This window comes from Aphis gossypii, chromosome 1, assembly GCF_020184175.1.
Source record: "Aphis gossypii isolate Hap1 chromosome 1, ASM2018417v2, whole genome shotgun sequence".
Lineage (NCBI taxonomy): Eukaryota > Metazoa > Arthropoda > Insecta > Hemiptera > Aphididae > Aphis > Aphis gossypii.
In genome coordinates, this window is record NC_065530.1 from 77,295,507 (window position 1) to 77,312,515 (window position 17,009).

At 27.2% G+C, this 17,009-nt stretch overlaps 1 protein-coding gene across 1 annotated transcript in view; it reads right to left on the reverse strand.

Annotated features, from left to right (window-relative positions):
- The window catches only part of LOC114127991 (uncharacterized), an 82,290-nt gene that overhangs the window by 16,565 nt on the left and 48,716 nt on the right, over nt 1-17,009 (reverse strand). Inside the window, exons 3-5 of the mRNA XM_050208530.1 lie at nt 13,114-13,242; nt 1,307-1,434; nt 242-424 (exon numbers count right to left, since the gene is read on the reverse strand). Coding sequence (XP_050064487.1) covers nt 242-424; nt 1,307-1,434; nt 13,114-13,146 — 344 coding nt within the window. The 5' untranslated portion in view covers nt 13,147-13,242. The remainder of the gene's footprint in view (nt 1-241; nt 425-1,306; nt 1,435-13,113; nt 13,243-17,009) is intronic.

Below are 17,009 nucleotides of genomic sequence, written 5' to 3' on the forward strand. Positions count from 1 at the left end.
TTCATCATCCTGTTTTTATAATTTTTTTTTTTATATATAACTACTTATAATGTAATGTGTGTTCATTATTAGTAACAAGACCGTAGTGATTAAGTCTCGAGTTTCTCTTATCTTTATTTTATCACCGCACTTATAATTTAAATGAAAGCTCAATGTATTATTTTCTCGTATTAACATACGTAGTATAATATTGTACGAGTCTGCAGGCTGCAGCAGACGTAATTTATCATAATATAATTACCTGAAAAGCTCAACGTACAGCCCGTCTGGGTTACTTCCGCCGTTTGGTTCGATCATTTCCATCTGTGACGGACAACAGTCTTCCTGACCACCGACAGAAACTAGATATTCTTGGCTCTTACGACTAGACAGCCAATGATGATCGGCTACCTCTTCTTCTATCGATGTTTCTTCTCCGCCTAACCTGAAAACCATCGGTTACAATATTTAAAATAAGCCGCCGAGCTGGCCAGATAAAACGAAGTATAAACATATCTACACCGTCCATGTGACAATGCTGTGTACAAAACAGCATTATAAGTGTATTATTTATTAATGAAACAGCCGGTTCTCGCTTATAGGACGAACAGTGGTTATCCTCGGTCGCGGATTATACGATAAGGGAGTCACAAAAGTATAAACACGTCGGACAGAGAAAAAATAACAGGAAAATTACAACGCAGACAGTTTTTTGAATGACTTTATGCAAATGCTAAACGAGCGCGACCACATTTTAAAACGCTTTACTGTCTCGTAAAAATCTCGAGATTCACCCGACGTCACTAAATTATATTGTATATTATTTTCGTCTCGCTACAGCTATATGTATATTATTAAATGTGTGAATTGACTGAGTGAGTATAGGCCAATTTCAATCGTCTGAGATGATCGTTTCACGTGGATTACACACTCGTATTAAAATTTTATTTTCGAAGGAAAAGAAAATACTCACTAACCGAAACTAGTCTATCGGTATACAAGAGTACGTATATGACGTCCCATACGGGTTATGTAAAGTAGCTTCGTTAAAATAGGATAAATATAAAACGGTAATAATATAACATTAACCGGTGATTTACGCGACATCGTTTTTCGGTCTACCAGCCTGATTGCTCAGGTCGTAGCTGCAGTATAGTTATCAAGCATATACTAATAGTAATATACGATCGACAAAGAGACCAACCAAAATAAACGATAATATTTAAATAAATATGAAGGTACACATTGTGCAGTATTAATATGATAGTAATGTTCAAGTACTTGACGACGACTGCTATTTTATTTATGCAAATTAAAGATTGTTTACCAGTCTTGAGAGTTTTTGTTCAGACTTTTGTTGTTGCTCTGACGATGCGTTTCGTTCATCCAATCCGTGGGTAATAAAGGTTCTGAAGCCGAATTTGCAAGCAAAACGCCAATTAATGTGATAAGCACCTGAAAGAGTTAAACAAAAAAAAAAAATTAAAAACAGAATAATTAATATCAACATGGTATCAGTTAGTATAATACATATCCCAATTATATTTATTCGTACTATAAACTCTGCTTCCATGGTTGGTATACTTTAAAGATTATAGATTTTTAATATTTTCTAAATATTAAAATTATGTTTTTTTTACAGATTATTTATATTTTTTATTTTTCATAAATAGTCGTTAATATTATTGCGTTTGTTCAGTTTAGTTGTTTTCTAATAATTTTTCATTTAAAAAATATAAATGTATAAATACCAATAATATACGAGTACCTATATTGTAAAACACGTTTAAAAAATTGTATTTTGATGGACAGCTCACAGCTCCTATAAACTTGTACAACGAATAATTTTATACCTAGTTCAAACAATTTTCAAATACTGTATAGATATAAATATAATATTATGTAAAAATAAATTATAGATACATTATATAATTTATAAAAGTTATTTTTCCTAACCTTTATCAACACAGCTTAGTGTGTGTAATTTTAGATTTTTTTTTTACCTTAGATATATTATGCTGATGTAATCCAGAAAAATAATTCATTATAACAATATAGAATCTTTAAATTATTATTAACCACATGCCACGAGGCTTAAAAAGAATAAACATTTAAAAAAAAAATACAGAGCTATCTGCCGCTATCCAAGTACCACCAGTGTTAACTTAAATATTATCGGAATAATGAAGTTGTATAGGATTATAATACGTGTTTTATGACGTTAGCTAATAAATTTCTACATTTATGATTTTTTAACTACATCCTTAATTTCCTATAACACTTATTTTATAAATGCAAACGATTATTTTGAAATTTTTTTTTAAATATTCAATAAACCAATTGTATTATCACAAAAACTTAACGAATTCTGATATATTTTTTTGTAAGACACAGGATTTATATACCTTCTCTAAATATTTAAATTCTTAAAAAAGACTATATGAACCAATCATGTATACGAATAGTTATCTAAATACGTAATTTATCATAGTGTCTAAAATGCCAATAATTTGAGTTTTTCCGATAACCTACATAGACACTGCTGATGATAAACAACCAATAACTTTGTAATTTCATACATTTTAAAGATATGTAGTAAATACTTTAAATAACCAATTTGTTATTATATTAGAAAATCGATTACCCACCCCGCCTTAAAATTAGTTTGGTACCGAGATCTTTAAAAAAAAAAAAAAATTAAAAATTATATTTATTATCAATAAAACGTTGCTAATTAGTAATCAATGACTTAATTCCCATAAAACTAGCAGTTAATATTATATAAAGCTATTCACACGGACGAGTTAGGGAGGGAAACTGCCTTTCCTACGATGGCTAAATTTTTTCTCCAGATATAGTACGTTAATAACTGCAAATATTGACATTTTAGACAATCCTAAATTTTGTATCGTGACATATTTTTATTTTTTTTTTTTTTGAAACACAAAAGTCAAAAATGTAAAATCTATACAAACTATAAAATGCGTATAATAAGTAGATTTTTGGAAGGAATTATGAGGCGTAAGTGGGGAAAGTCACCCATTTGGCACACCCCAGTGTGACTGATGTTAATAAATTATTTTTAAAAATACAATAACTATTGACCACGAATTGTGTTACCAATAATTTTGCTCCCTCCCCGAAATATTTGCTAACGCCTGTGATCTATTATATTACACTCCCATATTGTAAACGCCTATTGTACGTTTTTAGTCATATGTATCGTAACTAATGATAAATAATAATAATAATAACAATAAAAAATATCGGTTACGTTATTATTTTAAGAAAATGTATGTATGACATATTTTATACTATAATATAGAGTATAAATTGTCGTTTTGAACGACGGACCGCATACTGTTTAATATTATATTCAACTGCAGCAAGATAAACAAGTATTGTATAGCTAAATCTGCACGAATTTTGTTGAAAAACTATCGATTCGCCTCGTTGTTTTTCCAACGACTGTTTGCATTTTTACCAATGAGTATGATTAGATATATTATTATATGTGTACGGCAACATTGAAACCGTATAATTATATAAAAAAAAAAATCCCTACACAATATATTAAGTTTCTATTTATAGAACTGTCGACGTAGTTATGCGTTGTTCACGTATCACGGTAGTCGTTTCGTAGAAAAAAAATCATTACAATCCATCGTGATGCTCACGCGAGCTGTGTCGGTAGACATATTATGTATTATAACGCGTAATCTTTTATAATCCTTATTTCACAATAACACCCTTCCAGTGAGTTGTCATCGCTGTCGCATAATATCTTAAGTATTATATATAACGTCATTAACGTCGGTAATACACGGGCGCGTCAGTGTGCAGTTTTTAGTTTTACACTATTATATGCATAATATACTAGCTGCCATCAATTATTATTATATTAAGTTGTTGTGCGAATGATAAATTACCTAGATATCACGTATTATATTCAAATCGATTCGCCTAATATTTATAATAAATTTGATTACGAAAAAAAAGCAAAAATAAAAATCTAGTGAAGAAGACAAAATAAAAGGCACGGAAAATGGGTAGAAAATTTCGCGTTTATTCTGATTTACGAGTGGATTTAAAATTATAATCTCTTGCGTATACCTATATCGTATACGAGTATACCAGATACTTATAACGGCTATAACATAACTATATTATTATAATCTCTCGTCGTGTGAATATTCGAGAGTGCGTGTGGCAGCTCGGCGTGTACATAATATAATATATAATATTAATATCTCTTGCAAGTTTTAAACAGGCCAACCAAGGTTTTCTTACGCACTCACAATTATATATATTATGATATGTGTATATAAATTCGAAGGTATACGACTTGCATTTTGTAAATGTTTAGTTCGTAATAAACCTGGATTTAAAATTCACGAGTAAAAGATAGGCTTGCGTGAATTGTATACAGAGTGATTCATCAACCATGGTCACCCCCTTTTTTAATAATAGTATGCAGTTATTCAAAATAATGGTTTTGCAATTTTTAAATATATATACTTACTAAAGATCTTAATTTCAAATTCTTGAGATTTTTGTATTAATTGAGTATCTATTTTTAAACGATTTCGATAAAAGTTCGTAAAATGACATGGTTTTTGAATTGTTTAAGTTTTTAAACTAAGGATAATAGGTCTATGAAAATGGATTTTGAAGATATAGGAGCTATGATAATTTAAAATATTAGTTATTAATATTAATCTATCAAGATTAATAATTTATAAAAATGATTCAAGTATTAAAAATACAAGGTGCACAACTATTTATAATTTTTTAAAATTATTATCATTAATAGGTCAATACATTTTAATAACTGAGAAATTACTCGTTAACATTTTGAATTCGGTTGTTTATCGCAATATTTTAAAAATATTTTACACCAAATAACTTATAGTAAGCAATAACTTAAAAGATCTCATTTTGAAACAAATGTTTTCATCTTCACAAAACATATTTAAAACAACTATAGTACAGACAGATTCAATAAAATATTTAATATGGACTAAGAATATTCAAGAATTCCAAAAATTAAAATTTGAATTTATTGAAGAAAAATGGAAATTTAAGCGTTCTTGGTGAATCACCCTGTATAATTTGTAAAAAAAAATATCTGAAGTAGTTACTATTATATATGTATATAATATATAATTTCATTTATACCTCTTATACTTTGAACGACTGAATATACTTACTATATATATATACATACATTGATATGTGTAACATAATATATTAGATACTTTCGATAATTTTATTATTATAATTCTTCATTTTTTTTTTCATTCTATTACAATAATAATAATAACTAAATGAAGTTGTACATTTTTTCTTTTTTGAATTTCGAAACCTGTTACATATGCTTATACTCACCACCATTTTATAATATTTTATTCAAATAAATTTTGTATTTATAAAAGTAAAAATTCAATATAACATTTATACCTCGAAGTAATAATATATAATATTTTACATATTATTATTCTAAACGTATACATACCGTTATAAGTCTTATATACCACACGCATTGATTATATTATGTATATAATATAATAATATAAATATAATAAATTACACAATCTTTGCTTTAAAATATATAGGTACATATTAAGCTGATATAGGATCTTTGAAATGTATCTCATGTTACAAACGTTTTCTACCAGTATATAAAGTTTCACTACGCAGTATGCGTATATGCGTAATTAAAAATAAAGATCCGTTGAGTGTGTAGTAATAATCAATTTTCTATTTCGCTAAAACTAATTTGTACTTAAACCGGGTTAATCGAACTTTATGGATTCAAATTATGAACGTGTAATGATCAAATCATAGATTACTACGAAAAATACACAAAGATTTCAACTTTAAACTTGATCAATAATTTATCGACTAATAAAATGACATCTAAATTTATACGCTAAAATATTTAAGTACCTATACCTATACTATATTTAAGCTATAATATCTAAATTTATATTTAAGTTTATATAGATAATAATTTATTTTTTATATAAGTCACTTAAGTAGTATAATGTTTTCAATAATACTTATACAACATTTTTCGAGTTCATACATTTAAATACAAAATGTGTATAATTTAACAATATGTCAAATTTATTGTCAACGACAATACTAAGAGTTAAATCAACACTCATGCATTTACAAGTATACAATATACATAATATATTTATAAAAGTAAAATATTAACACATAGTAGTAGTACAGTATGTTAATGATTAAGTTTGTTCGTTAATAGAACTTTATAAAAAAAATTATAAGTGCGTATTTCATGTATTAATCATTCAATGCAATCATGAAATCCTGTTGAAATGACATCGACCTATAATAATCATATATTTATAGAATAGCTGACTCATTCAAGAAACTTACTAAATAAATATGTAAAACAAAAATTGTTTTATAATGCAAAACTGATTCAACATGTGGTACAAAAATATTTTAATAGTCGTAATTACAATAAGATGATGGATTGTTAAAATTTATTTATTGATGGTTAGATTATTTCATTGCATTGAAAAGTATATAATTTTGGTTTTATATAAGTAAAAATTTTAAATAAATATACCATTAATTGAAAATAGAAGTACCATTTTTTAAACATCAATACAAGATAATATATATAATATATTGTCAAAATTGAATAGTTTAAGTTTTGTCGATAGTTTTGTGACGAAAATGATTTATGACGTACACTTGAATAAGCGGTATTTTATTTTTATGTATATGATAATAAAAAAAGTTTATCAAAAAACTTTTTACTTTGAATTTTTCAATCTCGATAGACTTTTCTATTGTCCGGTGTATGTAGGATACCATAGGTTGCAACTACTAGATTGGACTCGACACGATTGTTTAAATAATATATACAGAAAAATGAAATACGAATTACTGAACAATAAAAGTTGTACCGTCTTCAAAATGTAAAAATGTATGTCGTTTTATAAGGAAAAAAAACGTTTGAAACGTAAAATATGATAATATGTATGATTTTTGTAGGTTTTTTACATTGTCTCGAACTCATTGGGCTGACAATAACTGTAGTGTGTGGTAAGGTCGAACCAATAAAGACCAATTAATGATGAAATAAATAAATCGTTTAAGTATATACCAACACTATACGCATGCGCACACCATATCTATATGGCATGTACAAAATTAAGGATTATTATAATACTGTGTATTATTAAAATTATTATTCGTACAATACAATGATTTAAGCACTATATCTACATGCATTATATGTGTCAGATTAGGTGTGTTGTGCTTGTACCTATTATCCGAAAACGATATTAAATTAATAATACAACAATAAATCATAAAAAATAAACAAATATCATTGTAATATTATTATGATATACTTATTCCTTTGATTTATTCATGCAATCTGTACGTTTTATTTATAAACAATAATTTAGATTCGTATTACCTTTATATCTGCAAGATACTAGTCGTTTTCTATTTTACGGAGAATAGATCAAATTATTCCATTGTACCTATGCGAATATGTTTAAAAAATAATATATAATAAAAATAAATCATTCGAGTATAAAAACGAATATAATATGAATAAGTAACTTTATTTTTGTACCTACGTGGATAGTATTATGTTTTCAAGTTAATAGGCTTATTAGTATTACTAATGAAGCAGAAATGTGTATTTTATTTAAATTTAGATAAACGTGTTGATAAATTGTATTATTTATGGGTGTATGGTATTTAAAATGTATTCATCGTTGATATGTTTATTAATTTTTATATTAATTTCGGTGATGACAGACATAATAGGTAGTATTAGAATTGTTTGAGGTTTTATACAAAAAATATTGAAAAAATGTATAAATAATACACGTGTCCTATATTATAATATTAAATTGATAGTTTACCATGTGTTTATTTTTGGAACTTAATTAATATTACTTATTCAGCTTAATATAATCAACTATATATATACGATATAAATTCATAAATTATGCGATTTATCCAGGATTTACTTAGTGAACATGATCTTAAATTATTCACGTGATTTTTGTATAAAATATAATATAATTATTATAAATGACTAAATGACTAAATGAGTAAAAATAGATATTATCGATTGAATTGTATCCAAAACGACCAGCAAACGTGTTTATCCACCTCTATATAATAGAAAAACGGTGTACGAATACAATTTGCAAAAAATATTACTCAGAGTGTCTCATAATCAAGCATGCTCTTTAACATCATTTTTTACTTTTAAAATTCTAATTTTTGGAATTTTTAAGTAGGTATGAATAACTAAGTGAATATTGAAAATGCTTTTTTTATTTAATTTAAGAAGCGCCCTGTAGTGACGCAAATCATTTTTTTTTAAACGAGAACCACATTATTGAATTCTTAATCGTTATTATAGTACTCGAAATTTCAAACAATTAGTCCTATTTATATCATGTTATTGAATTCAAAGTATTAAAGAAAAAATTATTGGTCACATTGGTGTTTATGATAATATGTTTAGAAAATACGAGGCTCTTAAAAAATTTAAAAATTATAATTAATAATTCATTAAAATATTATAATTATTGGTAAAATTCATCCAATTATAATATTATACATATATTAGACTAAGCAGTGTTGCTGAACACAGAAATCTATCAATGGAGTAGAACATCTCCTGTATGCCACTGAAACTAATCATTATGTATATTATAATTTATATATATTTTTATTTTATTTTTTAGTAATGGTGTAATACATTTAAGTATTTGACAAATCAGATTTGAAATTAATTTTAAATAGTATTCGATGAACCACCAAATTTCACTCTGTTTATATTATACTTACATACTATATAGTATATAATATTTTGTATTTGATGTAATCACTAGTAAAGTTATATACAAGAAGCCAGTAGGTATATATTATTATACATACCGACCGCACATGTTACATAGGTTACATAGTTACACCAACAATAATGTTATATATAACTACTTAGTGCCTATTCACGCACAACAAAATTATTCCTACGAAAATTCGGTTAGTGAGGGAGAGGGGAAGTAGGTCCGCTGCAGCTGATTTGGATCTATTCTCTGTACAATATAAAATATACGCGTGTTTTGCGGAAGACGCGATGCGTATCTTACACTCTGGCAAATTAATGGACGAGCGACAAGACTCGTAATAATATTATTAATATTGACACGAAAATACTGACAAGCCCTCGGCAAATTCTCATGTCTTGGACGCGCGCTCACAAATAATATCCCAGCAGATTTCGTGCGCTCAATTGTCTGAAGGTAATTACTTCGATAGTTTCGTCATACCAGTCACATTATAACGACGACAGCCTGCCATGGTGAGGAGGAGCATAAATTGTTGTGATCAGGTTCGGTCACGGCGGCTGTTAGTACTGAAAATGCTTATGTGATAATGTTATGTCGTGGATAGTTTTCCCGATGAGTCTTAAACGTGTTCTCGGTGTGTCATACATAGGATTGTCGATGCGGTGGTCGATATTATCTGTTGTCGTATACATATATTATAGTCATAATATTTTTATAACGTATGCATAGCCAGGTAAAGTGGCGAAAAGGAAATGCGACAGAAACGAAAATAATAGTAATGATAAAAAAAAAAAATAATATATATGTACTGATTCTTTTTTTGTAGTTTTTTTAGCCACCTGTTTGTAGAAGAATTCGCGCGGCTCTTGGATGTAGTCCAAAAACCGCCGCCGAACATTTACAACACTTGACCGTCTCTCTTTTTTTTTTCTCTAACTCAGTTTCCATATTATCTTTATATACATGTATATAGTATATAACGTAGGTACACGACATATTATTTTTATTGTGCGCATACTTGCATATTATAATATACGCGTTATGTAGTAAATATGCCGTGTATACCCGACAGCGGCTTCTGACCAGCGCGTTGAAAAAAATCGTATAATTTATTAAAACGCTGCATGCGTCACACGCGTGCCACTATTATAATATAATATACAGGGTGGTTCTTGTATAAAAACCTTTTTTTTTTTATTAGTCAATTATAAAGTAAATGGCTTATTCGGAAAATTGTTATTGAGTAAGTTGTGCAATAATTCAAAAATTGAAACGAGTCAAATTTTTGATTAATATTAGGTACCGAGAATAAAAGTTCACGATAATAGTTTTAAAAGCTATAAAGGATAATTTATTTATTAAAACTGAAAAAATGTGTGAATATTTTCCAAGTACAATAAGTGCTAGACCAATAATATTATATCTATTTTATTTATGGTGAAAAACTATATTATATAATAAATATAAAATATTATCCTTAGTACATATTATAATTGAATAACCCAAAACCTACTCGTTCAAATTTCAATTTAGATGTGCGTTAACATTCTTGAAAAAAATATCAAATTTACAATTTAAAGTAAAAAAGGATGATTCTCATTCAAAAAAATAAGTTTTCATCACAAAAATAAGTGTTTTGACAAACAATTTAAGTATTTGAAAATATTGTTATGAAATGTATATAGTGTGCTAGGAGTGAGCATAAAAAAATTATAAGCTATATAATAAGGTATGAAGAAAAAAATTCCTTTTAAAATTAATTAAAAAATATATAAAATATAATATGTAACCTTATTAGTTTTAGTAACTATTATACTCAGAAAGATTTTACAAATTATAAAATGTTAATAGGTACTAAAATTTTCAAATCATCATAGTCCTTTTATCTTCGAAATCCTTTATTCTGGATTTATTTTTCATATCATACACAACATAAAATAACTCAAAATCTACTCGTTAAAATGTCGATTTATATTTATCAATATATTGAAATTAAATTCGATGATTAACAATTTAAGAAAAACGAAAAAATTTGAAAAAAAATTCTTGTATTACCACAGGATTCTCCTAAAATGATATGAAAAAAATCTAAGTTTTTAAAAACGGTCCTTTAGTATATTTTTAAGTTCCAAAAAAATCAAAATATGATTAAATTCAATATTGAAGGAAAAATGGGATTGAACGTGGTCGTGAATAACCCTGTATTATATTGCTTCCGCACGTGCTTGAATACACCATTCCAATTCGCAAGCCCGTTATAGGTACCGCCAAAGTGCGAATTAATAATGAGCCACGTTATTATACATAAATTTATAGCAGATAGGTTTATACAACAGGTGGGCATGTTTATAGGTAGATACGTCTATAACAATTTGTGTCTATAAAAATTGGCCAAACCTCGAACGGCAGACACATAACGCATGTGATACAATATTGCGTGCGTACCGGTACATAGGCGTATATTATATTCTCATTAATAAATACGTGTATGGTCGCGTATAAATTTGGCAATATTCCACAAACGACAATATGGTTATTTAGAAAACATAGTTTAGTAGATGTCGAATAATTTGCGGACGTATATTAAAATATAATATATTTGGAGGCACCTCGGTGGGGTGTTTTCCGAACATCACACATTGCGCCACTCCTATATAGTTCTTATTTATATGTATGTAAATTGTAAGTAGATAATATATATATATTTACGTACAAATTGTACATACCTTCCTATATATATAGTCCATACCGACCGAACGGGTTTCGTCCTGCATAGCACATAGAAAACGGTAATATAATAAATGGTCATCATTGTTTATAATAGAATTAACGTTTGAAATATTAAAACATTAATATTATAAATAAATATTAATGGCCAAAATATCCAAATACGAAATAGTAAGATCGTGTAATTTATAGACAATATAAAACACCAAAAAATTATTACTGATTGTCAACGTTTAATGATAGTCTAAGCACGATATATATTATAATAATTATTATTATTTTAAAACTTATATTTCTAATGTTACATAGGCACTTATATTCAAACTCATAAGCTATACAAGGGGAATTCTTTAAGAAGTTAACGCTATTTTTTTTCAAAAATTATTAACGTTTGAAAATATTTTTGTTTGAATAATATTGTATGTATTATAATCTTTTGATTATATACCATATTATACTGCAAATAATAAATTAACAACACTGTCATATTATCTTTGATCTATAATCGTGTAAATACATTATTATTATATTATCGTCTACACGAATTAATTCAGAACATTTTTTAAAAAAAAAAATAATGAATTATAAATTCAGCATAATAGTTTTTATAAGTGACAATCTAATTTTTAAAAAGTGAACGGCCTAAAATCAGATTTATTGAAAAGTAATAGACATTGACATTTAAAAAGAAACACACCACTATTTATGTACTGGAACCGTATATGTATTACCTATCATATACATAATATAATATATAGAATATACAGAATGGCAACTTTCAAATCCGGACTGGCTTTATATACACTTAATACTTAAATTAATTATTATTATAGTATATTCACAATAATAGTGTGTAAAACAATGTTTTATTGATGTTTTGAATTAAAAATATATATATATATATATTAAATATCTTTCTAGACACGATTTTGGTTATAACCTGCAGTTAATGAATAAAATTAGATATTTGATCGGGGAAAAAACTGTTACTACAGTTAATTAAAATTATAATTAAAAAACACATTTTATTTAATAGTGTAAAGTAAATAAATACACAAAAAAATGTTCAACCATTTAACTAATCCAATTATGGCCACGAAAGGATCTCCTCTTGAGGGAAATAACACTAACCAGACCATACTAACTTTTTCAAGAACACTGACATTCACTCCAGATTACAACCACTATAATACCCACATTATATACTTATATTTAATGTTCAACCAATTCCGAATAATAATTACTTTGATCAACATATTTATTGGTACCGCTTTTGGTCGTAACTTTTAGAGAGCGAAGAAATTAATTGCCGTGTAATAGCAGCTGAGTTCCTAAATCAATTAATTAGGTACTATACATTTACATATTATCTGGACGTCAAAGCATTTTCTTTAAGCGTTATTGCAACAACAATTATCGTATTAAAAAAAAAAATGTTTGAACTAAGTATACCTGTATTTTAAATTTATTGTAATTAAGACGAGAAAATGCATTCGAGATTACTGTTAAAAATACATTGAAGTGATTTAATGAATGAAAAACTTACCGCAATTAAGCTTTGTAACCGGTCAATTAGCATAGTCTTCGCGATGCCTTTGGCTGAATCGACGGTGTCCTTCGCAGCGTAAAATCTACGAAGGCCCGTCTCCCGCCACTGACAGTCCCATGGCGGCACCTGGAACAGTTTTATTTTTCAATTAAGTACGAAACAATTATTATTTATCACGATTCGGTATCGACAGGTTTTTTTTACAATTTATTAACACTCGTGTACATAATATGATAAAGAGGGTGGGGGTGGTGATGATGGGATGAAAAGAAACTATAATAAACGTTTTATTTGCATTTTAACTATAAATAGGTGTATTTATACGAATTGTATATACAGTGAAAGATTAAGGTGATGGTAGACTCTGTTTTATTATACATTTTATAATAACAACAATTAAAAAACGAAAAAAAAACAAACAAACACTATTGTTCGTTATCGAAAGTATCGAATGAGTTTTATTAACATCAAACTATATAGTTTTCGCCCCTAATTACAATTGCAGGAATTCCGAATGAGCAATTAAAATGTGTTTTCAAAACGTTGCTCGATGCATACAGGATTAGTCTTAATAATATGCATTCAAACCTAAATCAATCCACATATAGTTACTATAATAAATTTGAATATTTGAATAATACTGCCTACGATACCCACGTATTTTAATTTATTATAACCCACTGGTATACGTAATTTAAACTATATTATAATAATATACATATTGTTAATGAAGAACATTACTGACTGCAATGAATATAATATATTAATATATATGTATATCGAAATTTTAGAAAAGAATTATTAACCATGCCTAAATAACTAATGAAATACATTTTTTGAACCACAGTTAGATTTCTTTTTATGTTCCGTTTCACTGATATTATAATAATGTGTCTAATTAATCAAGTCCTACATACGGGAATGTGGTAAAATACAGTTATGTAAATATTGCCATTCATTTTATGTAAAATAGTTAACAAAATTTGAGAAAAAGATATAACAAGAAGGTTATAATAATTCGTATATGTAGTAACATATTTTACTATGAGTCAACAACATATACATAGAGAGAGAGAGAGAGAGAGAGTTATCGGCTTAATTTGCATTTATTTGTTCACTATGTTGAATATAAGATATTAGTTCAAGGTGCATAACTAGCTAAAATCGTATTTTTTCAAAAAATTTTAAACCGTTTATTAAAAATCATTTACAGTATAGTACGATCAATTTATACAAATGCGATGAGTAAAAGGGTAGTGCTTAAAGTATACTTTATAGATTTTAACATAGAATACACAATATTATAGGTATACGTCAGTATAAATTTTAAACATAATACATAAAACAATAAATAAAACCCGCAAAAATTACAAATAAATTGCAATTTTATTTCAAAGTCATGTTTCATTTTAATCCGAAATACTCGTTGTTTTGTTTTTGTCTGAGAAATAACAATAAAATTCTAAACTGAGCCACAGTCGTTAAAATTGTAAAAAATAAACTAAAACTACGAAAAATATGATGAAACTAATTGAGACGTACAGAATTTTATCTCGTCTAGCCAAAAATAAATCGTATATTATTATTAAATTCATAATATACTGTGAATTATAATACATTTTAGAAATACAATTACTCTTTAAATCGATTTTCTTCATACCATACAGAACACATAAAATACTATCATGATAATCAAATTATAGTTCCCCGAGAAATTTCGTAACATATATTTTAGATAAATATAATATTTCATATTATACACGCGATACACCTAAAATTATGTTATTACTTATTGCTGCTATACACATGAGAATGAATAATACATTTCCTATTAAGAATATTACTTATATATCAAGTTGATTCATTGGACGGTTGGTTATAAACTTATAAACCTATTTATATTTAACGCGTACATAACAATATACAATAATCGTACACGAATCGAACACGGGCGTACGAATAGGTCACCTGCATAACAGCTACCTATAACTAATGGCTATACAAATGATGTGTTCTTCCAACGCCCATAGTACACGATGATATAAGAATAGGTATAATATATTTAAGCGACGTAACGTTATTTATAATAAATTTTAAAATATATATTTTATCGTCAAATTAACGTTCCCTTTTAATAATAATAATAATGTGTCATGCTTATTTAACCACGAAGAAAAAACATGTCGGTTTTTAATTGTTGTTTTGGGCGAACGGACACAGAACATCGATGTATATTATAATATTATATCCCACACCACGACGCAGCATCCCCGTTATCAAACGACCCGTATAAATCGACCGAACACGAAGAATGCCACACACAACGCGATGCCATTTGCCGTATTCTTATTTTTCTTTTTCGATTTTATCATATTTTTCATGGCCAAAAACACGTCTTCCACCGTAATAATAATATATTACATTAGAAAAAATTTAATTAAATCAGCACCGTGGACTTAAATAATTATGTTGTAGTCTTGCTATATTATAATGTCTACTAATATAATATACTCACTGTTTTAGTAGTAGTAGTTGTTGTTTTTGTAATGATAAAGATATATATATATATGTGTTAGTTAATACAATAACATAATGTTGCTTTTTTTTCTTTTACACACAAAATACGAGTCAATTATTGCACTAATATAAGAAATGTACATTTTTTTTTTTAAAAAGCAGTTATGTGAAAATATGAATGTAATATAAGTGCAAGAAAAACAAAATACAAAATAAAGATACCACATATTTGATGCGTGTTATCTCTGATCAATTGTGATGCAAACCAGTTTTTTTTTATACATACACTTAGGTATATATAAATTGAAAACATGAATGGAAGTATATATATATAAACCTATAGCATAATATGTAATGCAATAATAACGGAAATAAAAATAAATAAAACGATATATATAAGTATACCTTCTTTTTAAAATTTGTTTATATTATAATATGTACAAGTATTTAATGCAGAAATGTATACAGAACATGAAAAGTCATTACGAGTACAATCCTCATGAGATGTATACCGCTATCGTATATAATATTCATACTACTATATTATATAATACTATATATTAGACCAATTCTTGCCACGTATGGTGGTGAGATTTGGATGAAGGCCAAACAGATAGAAAGAAACTAAAGAACATTTGAGAACAAAATTTGGAAGAAAGTATGATATAAAGAACCCCCTTTCGTCGATGAATTAACGAGAAAATATTTACTGTCGACGCAGATAGTTACAATAGGAAGTAATGTGACATTACGGAATTAGGTAACATCAAAGTATTTTATGGCTATTTAGGCTACATTTTAATAAGTAAAGGGGAAACGAGAGGAAAATATTAAGAAAGAAGACTTAGGGGAGGACTAAATAAAACATAGATTGACGTGGTAAAAGAAAATATTTTAAAAAGTCTTAAATTTGGAAACTGGAGAAAGGCAGTTCAAAAGAGAAACAAGTGTAGACGAAATACATTCATAGCAGCAAAAACTCTTTAAAAGTAGATAATGTTATAGGTACCAGTAAAGGAAAAGAAGATATTTCATGAACGTTCAATATGCGCTAATATATAGAGCAGTGGTTCTTAGAAGGGACACACACTAATTGGAGTTAAAACTGACGTCTTTATTATTTATAGTAAAGCACTATTTATTTATATAATATATTTATAAGTTATTCGAAAGAAAATTTGTACCTGAGGGAATCCGTTGTTCGAATAAGTCTTTCATCGTAGGTAGATATCCACTTATTTCAAAAGTTTAAGAACCAGTCGTATAGGTAATCATATTATATATTATAGTATAGTACACTGGCACTTATTGGTACTATTTTAAACGAAAAAACCTTTAATTTATTTTTTTGCGATTATTCTTGAAGCTGAAGAGCG